Raw genomic sequence first — 15282 nt, forward strand, 5'->3', positions numbered from 1 at the left:
GGTCTTTTTTCTTCTCCAACTACATTGGGTGGCATTTCTAGAGCAGCTGTATCTCTACTGTGGCTTCAGTTTTCTCTGGATAGCTAGCTCCCTCTTCAACAATCCAATTTTCTGCCTGGCATTTCTAACTTTAGTTTAATCTCTGTTAGAAAGCCCCAGCTTCTGAGCTCTGGTAATATCACTTTTCCTGTATTGTTTCTCCAGCTCTAGGCACATGAGCAGCTTCCTTATGTTGCTAGTGCTTTGAGTTGCCTCTCCATCCCCTGTGCTGCGTCTCAGTTTTCTACTACCTGCTTAGCCAATTCTTTGTATTAGGTTTCCTCTCTTTAAATCACTTACAGTGATTTTGTTTTTCTGACAAGACTTGCACAAAACCTGGAAGATCACTTGTCAACATCCAATAAATATTTATTCAATACCTACTATGCGCTGACTTCTGGTTTAGGCACTGTAGGTCTAGAGGTGACAAGAAATCATTTCTTCCCTCAAGGAGTTTACTGGAGATACAGGCATGCAAAAACAAAGTCATTACAATACAATTTGGCAAGTGTTTTAATGGAAGTGCTAAAAAGGCTGAGAACTGGCTGGGCACCATGGCTCATGCCTCCAATCCCAGTACTTTGGGAGGCCACGACAGGCGGATCACGAGGTCAAGAGATCGAGCCCATCCTGGCCAACACGGTGAAACCCCGTCTCTACTAAAAATACAAAAATTAGCTGGGCGTGGTGGCGTGTGCCTGTAGTGCCAGCTACTTGGGAGGCTGAGGCAGGACAATCGCTTGAACTCACGAGGCAGAGGATGCAGTGAGCTGAGATCGCACCACTGCACTCCAGCCTGGCAGCAGAGTGAGACTCTTGTCTCAAAAACAAAACAAAACAAAAAAAAATGGCTGAGAACAGAAAGACAAGGTGGTCAGTAGCAGGGCGGCAGGTAATGTGGGGATGGGAAAAAGAAAGGTATCTAAAGAGAATCTTAGGTAGAGAAAACAATAGGTACAAAGAAACAGAAGCTTAAGAAAACAGAGCATTTGGAGATAAAAGAGTAGTTAATTTAAGCTAAAGCACAGGGCAGTGTGGATCAAAATACAGTCTGTAGCAGACAGTGAACTGTTTGCTATTAGTCTGTAAGAAGAAAAGAGTTTTCACCAGAGTATAAATCAACTGAGTCACTAAACAAACGATTTCATCGTATTTTGCTTTTAATTGCCAAACTCTCTTGACAAAGGAAGGAGTACATTGATTTATATTCTGGCTCAAGTTTCTTATCTCAGTTGTGGACTGGTAATGAAAAGTTTGCAAGTTATTTTGAGTAGCACTGGTATAATTTTTTTTAAAAAAAGGAGCAGAGGAGAAGGGAGTGAAGCTGGAGAGGTAGGGAGCTAAAGATCACAAAAGAATTTCTATGCCATGCATTTCAAGATTTATGGGCAGGGGAATGATCTAATTAAAACTGCATTTTAAGATATCCCTCAGGAGGCTGTGAAGAGCATGGATAAGAGAGGTGAGACCAGAGGCAGAGAAATCAGTTAAAAATTTCATATAGAAAAATTTCAGTTTTAACTAGGCTGAAGGCCACAAGGATGTAGGTAAAAATAACAAACTACAGAGAATGTAGCAGGTATATTTGGAGGGATTTGGTGATGTGGCAGATATCATGACCACTGTAAATGGCTGCACAGGTTGTTCACTGCACAAGTTCAGGATGTGCCATTCTTAGAGACTATGATGGGAATGACCCTCTCTAGAGTTGTAGGATCTAAACTGCAAAACTACATTTGAGATTCCAGTCAGAAATCCAGGAATACATAGCCTATAAGCGTTTGAATTATACAAGTATGAGCATCAGGAGACAGGGAGTTAGAAATATCAATTTGTGAATCAAAAATATAGGTGAATGATAAAGATTATAAATGATATTTCCCCAAAACATAAAGCATCGTAAGAAAATAAAATCACAATTTGAGTCTTATGGAGACCGACATTAAAGGGCAGGAACAGAAGACTGGGAAGATACAGTCTGAAAGCAAGAGAAAGAAAGCAGGAGAGAACAATGTCCCAGAAACTGCAGGAGAAAAAAATTTCAAGAAGGCACTAATCATCTCTGTCAAGCACAAGACAAAGGTCAAAAAGGAAAAAAGAACTGAAGAGTGACCTTTGGAGCTGGCAATTAAGGAGCTCTCTGGCGACCTTGCTGAGAGCAGTTTCAGTGCTTGATGTAGAGTACGAGAGGGTAAAGAAAAGAATCAGGAGTACGTAAGGGAATAGAGATAGTTCAGGTCTTCTGATTAAAAACTGACTTTTATTTGCACTCAACTATGCTTCTCCTTTTAGATGAATAAGTGTGAGTACCATTTTCTTCACCCAAAGAACAAACAAAACTATATGTCACAGCTCTGCGAATGTGATCCTGCCTTCTTCCCTGTTGATATTCTTTTATGCCTTGCATTCTGGAAGAATACATTTTCACATAGCTGCTGTAGCCAGACATCCAGAGATACATATAGTATCTCATAGGACCAGTTCTCATTACAGTACATTTCTATTCACAGCTTGAATTAAGCATCTACTACACAGAAGACCACACAGGTAATGAACAAGAAATGGATCCTCGCCCAGGGAAGCTTTAATTCTAGTGGATGAAACAAGCATATGAATAGATCATTTCATCATAAAGCAGTAAGGTGTCACAAGATGCGACAGTAGCATCCCTTAACCTACCCAGTAATAGATGGCCCTTGTCAGGCCTCTGAGCCCAAGCTAAGCCATCGTATCCCCTGTGACCTGCACGTGTATGTCCAGATGGCCTGAAACAAGTGAAGAATCACAAAAGAAGTGAAAATGGCCGGTTCCTGCCTTAACTGAGCGATTAACCTTGTGAAATTCCTTCTCCTGGTTCAGAAGCTCCCCCACTGAGCACCTTGTGACCCCCGCCCCTGCCCATAAGAGAAAAACCCTACTTTTCTCTTTTCCACTACCCACCCAAATCCTGTAAGACAGCCCCACCCCATCTCCCTTCGATGACTCTCTTTTCAGACTCAGCCTGCCTGTACCCGGGTGAAATAAACAGCCTTGTTGCTCACACAAAGCCTGTTTGGTGGTCTCTTCACATGGACGTGCCTGAAAGCCCCTTTATGGGGCTGACATAAGGAAAGAGAATCAGGGGTCAGACTGTAACCGAGAAGACACTCCAGTGAACTGATTTCCAAAGTGTGGGCCCTAAATCAGTCGCAGCAGGATCACCTGGGACCTTGTTAGAAATTAACATTCTTCGGAACCACTCTATGCCTATTAGAATCAGAAACTCTGGTGACTCCGATGCATGCTGAAGTATGAGAACCACTGTTGTCATGCAAGTGAGAGGGTTCTCAAATTTTATGGTATGTCAGTATCACCTAGAGTGCTGGTAAAATATTTTTGGGCCCACCAGCAGAGTTTCTGATCCAGCAGGTTTGGGAAGGGCCCTCCAAATCTGCATTTCAAAGAAGCTTCCAGGTGATGATGCTGTTTCATGCACTGTAGTTTGAATATTACTGTTCGAAGTATTCTCTGATCCCACAGCATTCTCTAGAATTCACATTACTATATTCTTCAAAACACTGTTATTGATTTATTCTTGATGCACAAGACAACATAATCTCAAGAACATTTAATAGATGGTTATCTTTTTGAGGATCTGAAGATGGTATGCAAGGTTTCTATTTCTTTTTTTTTTTTTTAACCAAAAATAGTGTCTAAAGTGAAATCTGAATTTATGACCAAGGTCATTTTACTTTAATACATAACAAGAAACATGGCATTGCAACGATAACACTAGAATGGATTTAGGAGACTCAGCACTAGTCCTTATTTTGCAACTGAAAGCAAGTTATTTAACCTTTCTGGGCCTCAATTAACCTGTAACCATGCCCAAGTCTAGTCTCCTTAGGAAAAAAAGAAGCAAATCATCTAAAATGTTTTGTTTCTATGGGCTGTGCCAATGGGCAAAAGTGTCATTACTGACTTGAACATCCCAGATATTTTAGGATCAATTTATCATATAGAACATAAAAAAAAGTTCACAGATACATTAATCATCTAATTAGGTCCTTCAGATAAATTGGTATATTTTACCATACAATTTTCAGATTTTAATTTAGAAACCGAAGTTATAATCAATATCTAAAACAAAAATGTTTTAGGCATGAATTTCATAAAACTGGAGAGAGGTATGTAACAGTTATCTATTTTTTTTTCCAGAGATGTGACACAATTTAACTTCATCTGGACAGCAGCCATAAAAAGAAAATCAAACAAAAAACAGAAACAAATTAAAAAGTAGAATATATAATACTAATTCAGGTATGTTGATCAGCCAATTTATCCTTCTATTTAGTTAGGATGCAGGAAATAGCCAGAGAAAGTAAGCTTACATTCTGTCTGCTTACCATGGAAGAAAAAAACAGAGACCAGGTGAATTGAGGCATTTCAAAATGCCTCTACACTGTCCTTGAGGACAAAAATATTCATTTATGAACACTTTACTTGGGGGAAATTATTCTTATTGAAATGGCATTTACTTAGAAACAATTTGCCATTCCTTTTGCCTGGTTGCTACAAAAGTATAAATTAAAGCTTTTTTGAAAAATCCCTTAAAATAACTGCTACATGATTAGGATATAATCACCTGGATAAATATCAATTAACTAGATAATAGATCTAGTTTTAACCTAGGCTGAGTTCCACACTCTGATAATTACCTACATGTAAAGTAATAGCACTGAATTGCAGGAATAATCTGCTATTAGAAATAATTGTGTTGTGACCCAAGGTCATCACTTTTGCAAATCTCAGTGTAAAGAGAAAAATGTATGCAATAAATACAACATATGTAGAAACTGTGTAATTATTTAGGAATCAACTAAATGTACCTTAGATTGTTAAGAAACTGTTGTGGTAGAAAGCTGAATTTTAAATCCCTTAATTGTTTTGAGTAAATAAGGATACCCTATGGGTAAAATTGGAATTATTAAAGATCATTAGAATGGTCACATGTTTATTATCAAGAAAAATTCCAGGAACAGCTAGGTAGAATTTTTCAATGATATTGGAATGTCAAATCTTAGTTACTACAATTATTTGAATTATATACCATTCACTCTCTCAACAAACATTTATTGGTTATTTATTGTATCCACAGTATTTACTACAGTGAAATCTAAATAAAATATAAAGAAGTGTAATAATAGGCTTTCTTTGTTGTGACTGGCAATGAGAAATTTTATATGAGTGGCATGAAGGCACACAACCAAATGAATGTAATTTACCGGCTGAAGTGGAATAATTATTATTGGGAAGGTAGACATAGAATTAGTGGAGAATGAGAATAATGCTTAATGCCATAGGAAGTACTTGAGTTTTGTTTTGGAGCCATCTAGAGGTTTGGAAATTTGCAGGACTGGAGAGACAGCAAAAAGTATCATTTTAGATATACTCATTTTAGGTCGATCAATTAGAAAGGAGGGCAGTTCTCTCCACAGTGAGGTATATGGCTCAGGTTATGGACTTGGCAATGCGAATGATCATGAAATGACTGAAATGATGGCACTTGCCCTTACATTCTAATTATAATAGATAAGGAGAAGAAAGTAGAAGATTCACAGAACTGCAGATGTCAGGTGGTAAATTCTGTTTCGAAGAGGAAAACAGGAAGGTAATTTTATATTTGTTAGGTTTGAGATAACGTTTACTATGGAATTTTTCCCTGTCAATAATATATGACTACCATCTCCATCACTACCTCCACCACCATCATCACCACCTCGACTATCTTTACCTCTCCCACCATCACTTCTATCCCTCCTACCCATCACAATCTTCCTCCATCTTCATCGTCTCTATGGTCTCCACCACCAAACAAGAATTATAACCATTGCATTTATTGAATGTTTACCACCTTAAGGCAATGTATTAAATGCTTCTCATTTAATCCTCATGACTGGTGTTTTATAAAGTGAGAATACTGGAATCTGAGGCACAGATAACAAGTAATTTGCCTGCACTCATAAGCTAGTAATTAAAATGGGCAGGTTTCACAAATACCACAGGTTCTCACCTCTAAGTGGGAGCTAAACATTGAGTACACATGGACACAAAGACGGGAACAATAGACACTGGGGTCTATTTGAGGGTGGAAGGTGGCAGGCAGATGAGGATGGAAAAACGACCTATCAGATATTGTGCTGATTACCTGAGAGACAAAATTACCTCTACACCAAACAACCACAACACACAATTTGCCCATGTAACAAACCTGTACATTTACCCCTTGAACCTAAAAGTTGGGAAAAACAAAAACAGAAACAAAAACAAAAACAAAAAAAAAAACAGGCAGCATTCAAACCTGAGTAATTCTGATACCAAAACCCATGATTTTTTCAATATTTGATACTCTTCTAGACACACAGGCAATGAATTATAATAACTAAAATATGTGTGCAATGTGTAAGTAGGTATGGTTAATTGGAAGGAACAAATGTTTGCATTTGATAAAAATGAACATTGAGGCAGTGGCTGGATGCACAAGTGGAAATAGCTTTAGAGATACAAAGCTTTAATTTGAGGGAGAGTGTCACATCTGGAGCTACATAATTTGGGATTCAGTCACTTACAGCCAGGCTGGAATCAATGAGAGGAGACAATTCAGATAAAGAAGTCAAAAGGCCAGGCACACGGTAGCTCACGCCTGAAATCCCAGCACTTTGGGAGGCTGAGGTGGGTGGATCACGAGGTCAGGAGCTCAAGACCAGCCTGGCCACAATGGTGAAACCCTGTCTCTACAAAAAAATTAGCAGGGCGTGGTGGCAGATGCCTGTAATTCCAGCTACTCGGGAGGCTGAGGCAGAGAATTGCTTGAACCCAGGAGGTGGAGGTTGCAGTGAGCTGAGATTGCGCCACTGCACTCCAGCCTGGGTGACAGAGCAAGACATTGTCTCAAAAAACAAAACAAAGCAAAGCAAAAACAAACAAACAAACAAAAGAAGTCAGAAAGGCAAAGAGATGGATTTACGTGATACTCCCATAGGAATTAGGCAGAAGGAATAAAACAAGTCAGGCAAAGAGTTGTGGGTGACAACTGGTAGTGTGTCACAGAAGCTGGAAGAGGACATGATTTAAATAAAACAATATTCAACAGATGGTCAAGACCTCAATATTCAGTGAAATATTAGTGGGCTTCGCATGATACAAAAACGAGGCACTAGCTAATATAAAGCTTATGGTTATATTTGCATGACGTCTCTTTAATCATTACAGTATTTTAACAAGATTCCACCCTGTAGACAATATCAATTAATGAATTTGTTCCTAAATGTTTGCCTTTTTTCTATCTTCATTCAGTCTAAATTTATCAATCAAGTGTCTCGTATAGCGTGGTCAGATAATTTTGCTGTCCAAATCAGGACATACTTGAGAGTGAAAGTTGATGCTATATATAATTATGCTGGGATGACAGGTGTAATCTGGGACAGCTCCAGGTAAATCAATAGGAATACCTTACTCATATATCCATGAAAAAGACATTTCACTACACAGTCCAGGTTTTGTAGCTATCTCAGTTCAAATCCTGGCTCAGGCACTCTGTAGCTGTGTATAATTTTATAAAGTAATAATAGCCATACCTATTTTGGGAGGTTATTGGGAAAAATACACACATTCCCAATAAAGCACTGAATCTACTACTGAGCACATAATAAATCCTCAATTAATGTTAGCTTTTATTTGAAGAATCTTTCTTTATATGCCCAATGGGACTTCTCATTTAGGCAATTACAAAAATTGCTGAAAACTTATGATACAAACAAATGTTGGAGACAAGATATTTCACCACCAGTCACTCTTTCCTGAAAACAAAAAGATGTCAGAACAAACTTGTTTTTTCCCCAACACAGTCCATTCTCCAAACAGAAGCCAATAATAAGCTTTTGAAGACAGAGATTGACACGAATCCGCTTGCTTTGTTAATTTCTGTATTAGGCAAGAAGTACATTAAGAGGGTTAGGCAACTAGGTGTGCCTATTACTCTGTTTGGAGAACTGTTGGAGGGTTGTTGGAATGTTGCAAAGTATCCATAAATCCATATGTCCACTAAGCATTGTGCATAACACATGTTTAATGTGACAACAAACAAGTTAACGTACATCTTACTAGGAATAATAAAAAGAAAATTCATCAAAAGCTTCACGGATGTGTGCCATTATACTTTTTTACTCCATCAATTTTTGTTAGACTTTCTATTACCACCAAGAGTAGAGGGCTTGGAAGTTTCTGAAAGTTGTTGCCCCAGAAAGAATGCTAATATTCATAGAGTTTGAGAGCCATTTGACTGGAGCAAGGGTCAACAAACTTTTTCTGTGACAGGATAGATAATATTTTAGGCTTTGTGGACTACACAGTTTTTGTTACAACTATTCACACTCTGCCTTTGTAATGTGAAAGTAATCGTAAATGATAAATAAATCGGTATGACTGTGTTCCACTAAAACATTATTCATAACACCGAAATTTGAATTTTACGTAATTTTGACATATCATAAAAAATTGTTTTTCTTTTATTTTCAACCATTTGAAAATGTAAAAACACGTCTTGACTGATGAGCCATACAAAACTGGCAGCATGCTAGATTTGGTTAGCAGGCCTTAGTTTGCTGACCCCTGGACTAGCAGATTTGCTTAGCCAAGCTGACACAACCAGGGAGAAAAGGCCCAGTGATTTACTTTGGAATTATCAAAGTAGGTCATAAGTCATTAGTTAATAGGGAAGTACTGAAAGTCCCAAATAATATATTTGAATAACTTTTCTAGATTTATTTTTTTCTTAGAACATCTGACATGGTATTTTTAGATGTGTGTTCTTTTCATACTTCTCTACCCTGGCATACACAAATTCTAATGTCAAGTGTTCCATGAGTTTCTAAACATATGCTGCTTAGAAACATACGGTAGATTTTAATGTTCTTTCTTAATCTTAGAATTACAATAACTGGAATGAAAGGGAACCTGTACCTTTAAAAATAATTTTTATGCTAGCTTTGCACTCATAAAATTTTATTGCCATCATTTTAATAGATCCACTGATTTACATAATACCTAATTTATCTAAAATGCATAATTTTGAATATTCACAAAAAGATCTGTTAAAAATTCTAACACCTTCAAGATAAGACTTTAAAAATATCAAAGAACAGGAAATCTGTTCTGTAATTACTCCTGATTTAGGATGCGCAGATTGAGACATCATGTTCTCGTAAACTAGCAGGGTGGATCTCATCTATTATAGGTGCACTTCTTGATGAAAATGCACTTTCTGTTACTAGAAAAAAAAAGACATTTAATGCAAAACTAGGGACTCAACAAGCAGGCCCTTTATAAGAAAAAAAAAAAAAAAAAAAAAGAAGAAACTTTTAGGATTAAAATGCTACCACAGTAGTTTATCACCTATTGTTTTTACTTTCATTCTGGAAAACACCATTTCCATTAAGCATTTAGTTTATATTGCGATAGTGATTTCTTGGGAAAATTTTAAAGTGTACTTCATAATTTTTCTCACTACATTAACTGACATTATAGGTACCCGAGGCTTCTGGAAATATTGCTGAGGTGAAAACACCGCCAACAAAACTGCTGTAATTGAGTTTTCTCCACTTCATTTGCAGATAAAAGCTTAAGATGCTCTCACCTTTTCCTAATTTCGGAATCCACAGTAATCTGCCTCTTCTTTTGGGGAGGTGGTGGTGGAAGTTCCTCTTGAGCATGCTTTACCAGGATTTGTTCCCTTGTGGTCACCATAGTTACTGTTTCCATTACAGTTGTCTGTGTTAGTGATGGCTGAGTGGTGGTGACAGCCTGTGAAATCTGTGAGAAGTATAGAAACAGAGGTCAGACATTGCTCGAAAGACTTCAGTAAAGACTGCTTGGAGTGGGAAAGGAAAATAATGAGAAACTGTTCTTGCTTGTTGGTAGATTGACCTTCAGATCAAAATAGCACCATATTGAAGCCAAATAAAATTGTTTTATCTGACTTAAGTTAGCTTGACTAAAATAGCAAAGGAAAGTAATCTCAACATCGCAAGTAAATTGAGTGCCCCTTCAATTTATTGGTCAAACTGTAGGAAATAAGGGGTGGGGGCAAAGGAGAACAATGTAGTGTGTAATTCATTCTGATAGTTAATTCTACATGCTGCTTTAAATGTTTACATTAATATAAATTTTAGTAACGTACATCAGTGCCAATTCCATTGCCTGGCACATTTTAAATACTTATTAAGTTTGTAGAATGCATTTTTGGTTATCATATACATTAATTATTTTATGTTATACATTTTTAAATAAAATTATTTCAACTTGGTAATGAACGACTCTTTAATCAAGTAAGTGAAACGACTTTTAAAATTACAATAAAAGATTAACATAAAGTACCTATTAGTCCATACATATCTTTATGTTGAATGTTATTCAAATGCTAAAAAGCACACTATTCTTGTTTGATTTAAATTAGTGATTATGTTCAAATATTTGAGTTCCCAAATTCATCATTGGAGACACTTCTTGGTTTAGAATCGCAATTACTTCCTGTTCATACTTTTGGCAGAGGGTGGGGGGGGGTGGGGGCAACGGTTCATCCATCTTTGGAAAAACATTTTGTGAGCCAAGACATGAGAAGCCATCACCTCAATACACGGGCATTATGAGACAGACAAATCATATAATGGTGAGACAATTGTTCCTTATCCTCTGTCTCACAGAGCTCCTCTTATGATGATTGTAACGTTACCTCTTGGGATGGTAATCATTACCCTTCTGGTAATCCAACTTACTTGCAAGTTCTATTTCCAAGGAAATCACAAGAGGCCTGCATTGAAACTGCCTTTAGTTACAATCATAGGAGCAGGGATCTAGCTGGGTCAAGATTCATTTTAGCAATTTTCCTGTATTTGCCAAGAGGTAAAGGAAGGGTTTGTAGTAATCTCCCTGCCTCACACATGAGGACTGATTCCTTTCATGTGAGGAAATGGGAAAAGCCTCAGGATCTTATTTCAGCTTCCAAATTGGCAATTAACAGTGAAGGAATAAAATCTTTTCCATGATGTTGTAAGTAAAAATTGCTTTGACATATATAGCTTAAAAAGGCTACCTTTTGTTGAAGACACATCTTTACATGTGTGAGGGCCTGAAGGATTTCCATTTTGGTAGGTTAAAAGGATACTAAGAGTTATAGTTCCTACATTTGCCAAGCACAGGTTTTATCTTCTCTAGGATCTCCATAGATTCACTATTTAGAATCAATCACTGAACCTCAAACAACTTTAATTGTAGTCTATTGACAAGTTATGTCAAGATGAAAGCAGAAAGCAACATAGCTCTAAAAAAAAGGCTTAAAATATAAACTCAAACACTCCACCCAACACAAAATGACCACTACGTGATAAAATAAGATTTCTCGTCAGAAAGAAACTGTAGTTTTTGGCAGGATTCCAAGAGCATTTATTTTTTGAGTATTTTTTAACCATGAGCAAACTCTCTTTGCAAAGAAAATATGGTTTTTAGTAGGATCCCAATATAATTTATTTTTTTATTTGAATATTTTTTAACTATGAGCAAACTTTCTTTGCATACAGTGGTGGCTAGAAGACAGTATTTTGCAGATTAAGAAAAGACCTAATTTTAAACATACAGACCAGAATGCAGACATTCTGAAAATACCAAGCTAATTTATGCAGTTAATATCTAATGTTATAGAGCATATGTGCTACTAAATATTTGGGTCTTAATTTCTGTAATATTAATATTTTCTTATTGATATCTACTTATAAAATTGGATACATGTACCCATGGAGGGTAAAGGGAAATGACAACATGATATACTGTGAAGCTGCATTTAAAAATATACTAAGCCTGATAAGAAAAAAAAGAATCATTTTTAATAAAAGAGTAAGACATGAGACTGTAATTGTTCTATATAATAATCACTACTACACTGTAATTGAAAAATACTACTTCATTTCCTTTGGGATGGAGAAATAAGAAAATTGTGCATTCCCCCTGTAAATACAGGGTAGAACTCATCACACATAACAAATTAATAATCGCTCTCAAAACCTACTTCATATAATCAGAATAAAAAGTCATGTACTAAATTTCCTTATGGCTTTTAGTTATTGACTGTAAACACTTAATTATGTGTTAGAATCATTAGGAAATGTAGACAGGAGAGGGACTATGAAGGCCATTTAACATAACCTCCTGATTATTACAGAACTCACTACTCCCTGAAACAAAGAACTCCTTTCTTGGCATGGAAGCAAACTTTCCCCATTGGGAAAGATCTTCTTAGCAACCAGAAGAATCCTGCCTTATTAAGACTTCCTCATGTTAAAACTTGCTTTGAACTCTGAAGGAAAGCAGAGTAAGTTGAGTATCATTTCTACCTGATAGTCTTAAAGATTTGAAATCTAATAATCATGACCCTGATAAATATCATTTTCAAACTCTATAATGCCAGTTATTTGCTAGAAGTAGATCTAATTTGATTCGTCATCCAAAACCAATCCTTCTTGGCTTTGGACACCATAGTCAATCAAAGAATTCTAAAACTGTGTAAGTTATTCAGCAGCTGAACCACAAGGTTTCAATAAAAGTCTAATGTTTGTTGAATATATATTCACTATAGGACATTCAGAAATGAGTAAAATAGAAACGCTGTGTTTAGGAACCTTATGGTAAAATAAGGAAGATGATAATCACACAAATAATTGTGAAGATAAATGCCATATGAAAAATACTAGTATACAAAATAATTACATACACCAAACATACAGTAATCAAGTAATTTTCTCTTTAAATGTTATGAAAACAGATTTCTCTCAGCTAGCATTTTAACATTTAAATTTAATTTGATGCTGAAGGCTAGATATAACATTTATCCTTGTTTATAGGATCTTTATAACAGTCAATTTTGGAAACAACCTAATGTCACAGATGATAGTTTAAGTAAATTATGGTATATGAATGTGGATGGAGTATTATATTTCAAATATTTCAATGTCATTGGAAAATGTTTGCTTTCTAGTATTGAATAAACAATGCTAGACATAAACATTGTTTTTTGATAGAGAAAGTAAAGATAATTTCTGTTGTACAGTGTATATTTCTGTATTCCTTTAGTTCCCAAATTTCTACTATATTATGCACAAAATGTTGCTTTTGTAAGCAAAGAAAAATTTTTAAAGTTTTGCCAAACTGTTGTTTTAAATCTATCATTTCTATTTATATATCAAGATCTATGGAATTATACTCCTGTCACTCAATGCACTAGAAAGAGGAAAACTGTAAGCATGGTAAGAATAATTTAGTGCCCACACTAAAATGTTTAATATGGCAGAGTCAAAACTAGAGTAGACTACATTTTGACCTATATTCAACATTTTTTGTATTTAGCTAACTATACTATCACCCAGTCACCTTTCTCCATTTTGATTATGAGTCTATTTAAGACTCTCAAATGATATCATGAAAATAAAATATATTTCCTTTTAAAGTACTATTCATTTGATCCGTAAGTTAATTTGCCTAGTAAAAATGGGAAATAGTTTAGAATTACTTGTCTTTACATTTGGGAGCTGATTCCTCTAAGAGTGATTATAAGTAGAGGCCTTGGAGCCAAGCTCCACAGTTATTCAACACCAGATCCATAGTTTATATACTGTGACATTTGGGGCTGGTTGGTTCTTTTCTCAAATCTGCGCATTATTTTCTTCATATTTAAAGTAGGGATAACACATTTCTTCACAGGTATGTTACAAGCAAGGACAGCTTCATGGGCTGGTAATTTATTATTACCAGTTGCCCAGGGCCCCTGCTCAGAAGACTTCCATGCTTGTTTTCAAGCTCTGCTTCCACTGTCTTGAAATTCTTAGGTTTTGAACAGGAAGCCCTTGTTTTCAGTTTGCACTAGGCCCACAAATTATGTAGCCAGTCCTGGTTTCGAGAATTAAATGATGTAATATCTGAGAAAAATAAGTGCTCTATAATGGTAAATATCAGTAGTAACCACCATCCTTTCTAAACTCTCAGGGAAATATGAAGAATTTTTCTATAGTCAACCTTGTCACTCATAAGATTACATATGTTAAAAAAATTGAAACGTTAAAATTTACATTTTCTCATTCTGAGAAAAATCGGAAGAGCATGCGCCAGCCTCCTGATATTACTCCAGGGTGTGTCTCTTCTTGCAGTAAGATTGTGTTATTTTGGTAGGCCTGGAAAAAACAAACTATGCTCAAGCAATGAAATTCTTTCTTTCCATGTTCTCTTCCACTTGTTTAAAAAATGCACATTTAAAACAAGAAATGTAAGCACAACTAAGCAAATTTAAAGAATATAAAAGGACATACAATGAAATAAAATACTTTTTTTCTACCACTGTCCCCAGTTTGTTAGGAATTACTACAAGTCATGTATAACTTAACGACTGGGACACATTCTGAGAAATTCATCCTTAGACAATTTTGTCCTTGTACAAACAACATGGAGTGTACTTACACAAACCTAGATAGTATAGACTACCATACAGCCAACCTATGTGGTACAGCTTATTACTCCTAGCTGCAAACCTATACAGCATGTGACTACACTGAATAGTGTAGGCACAATGGTAAGTATTTGTGTATCCAAACATCTCTAAAGGTACAATAAAAATATGATATACAGAGTTGGACACAAAACTCTTCAGAAAATTTTTCAAAAACCCACAAAATTATACCAACAACACTCTTGGACCACAGTGCAATAAAAATAGAAATCAATGTTAAGAAAATTTCTCAAAACCATACATTAAAATGGAAATCAAACAAACTGCTCCTGAATGACCTCTGGTTAAATAATAAAACTAAGGCAGAAATCAGGAAATTATTTGAAACGAATGAAAAATTTAAAAGATGTAACATACCAGAATCTCTGGGACACATCCAAAGCAGTGTTAAGAGGCAAGCTTATGGCACAAAACACCCATATGAAAAAGTTAGAAGGATCTCTAATTACAAAATGAACATCACAAGGAACTAGAGAAACAAGAGCAAACTAACCCCAAAGCTAGAAGACAGGAAATAACCAAAATCGGAGCTGAACTGAAGGAAAATGAGATGCAAAAAACCATAGAAAAGGTCAATGAATCTAGGAGCTGGTTCTTTGAAAGAATTCATAATAAAGATAGACCACTACCTAGACTAATAAAGAAAAAAAGAGAGAAGA

At 35.9% G+C, this 15282-nt stretch overlaps 1 protein-coding gene across 3 annotated transcripts in view; it reads right to left on the reverse strand.

Annotated features, from left to right (window-relative positions):
- The window catches only part of DMD (dystrophin), a 2245117-nt gene that overhangs the window by 1541509 nt on the left and 688326 nt on the right, over positions 1-15282 (reverse strand). For all 3 annotated transcript variants that reach the window (XM_030933724.1, XM_030933725.1, XM_030933726.1), the window contains one exon: positions 9713-9888. In XM_030933724.1, coding sequence (XP_030789584.1) covers positions 9713-9888 — 176 coding nt within the window. The remainder of the gene's footprint in view (positions 1-9712; positions 9889-15282) is intronic.

This window comes from Rhinopithecus roxellana, chromosome 7, assembly GCF_007565055.1.
Source record: "Rhinopithecus roxellana isolate Shanxi Qingling chromosome 7, ASM756505v1, whole genome shotgun sequence".
NCBI lineage: Eukaryota > Metazoa > Chordata > Mammalia > Primates > Cercopithecidae > Rhinopithecus > Rhinopithecus roxellana.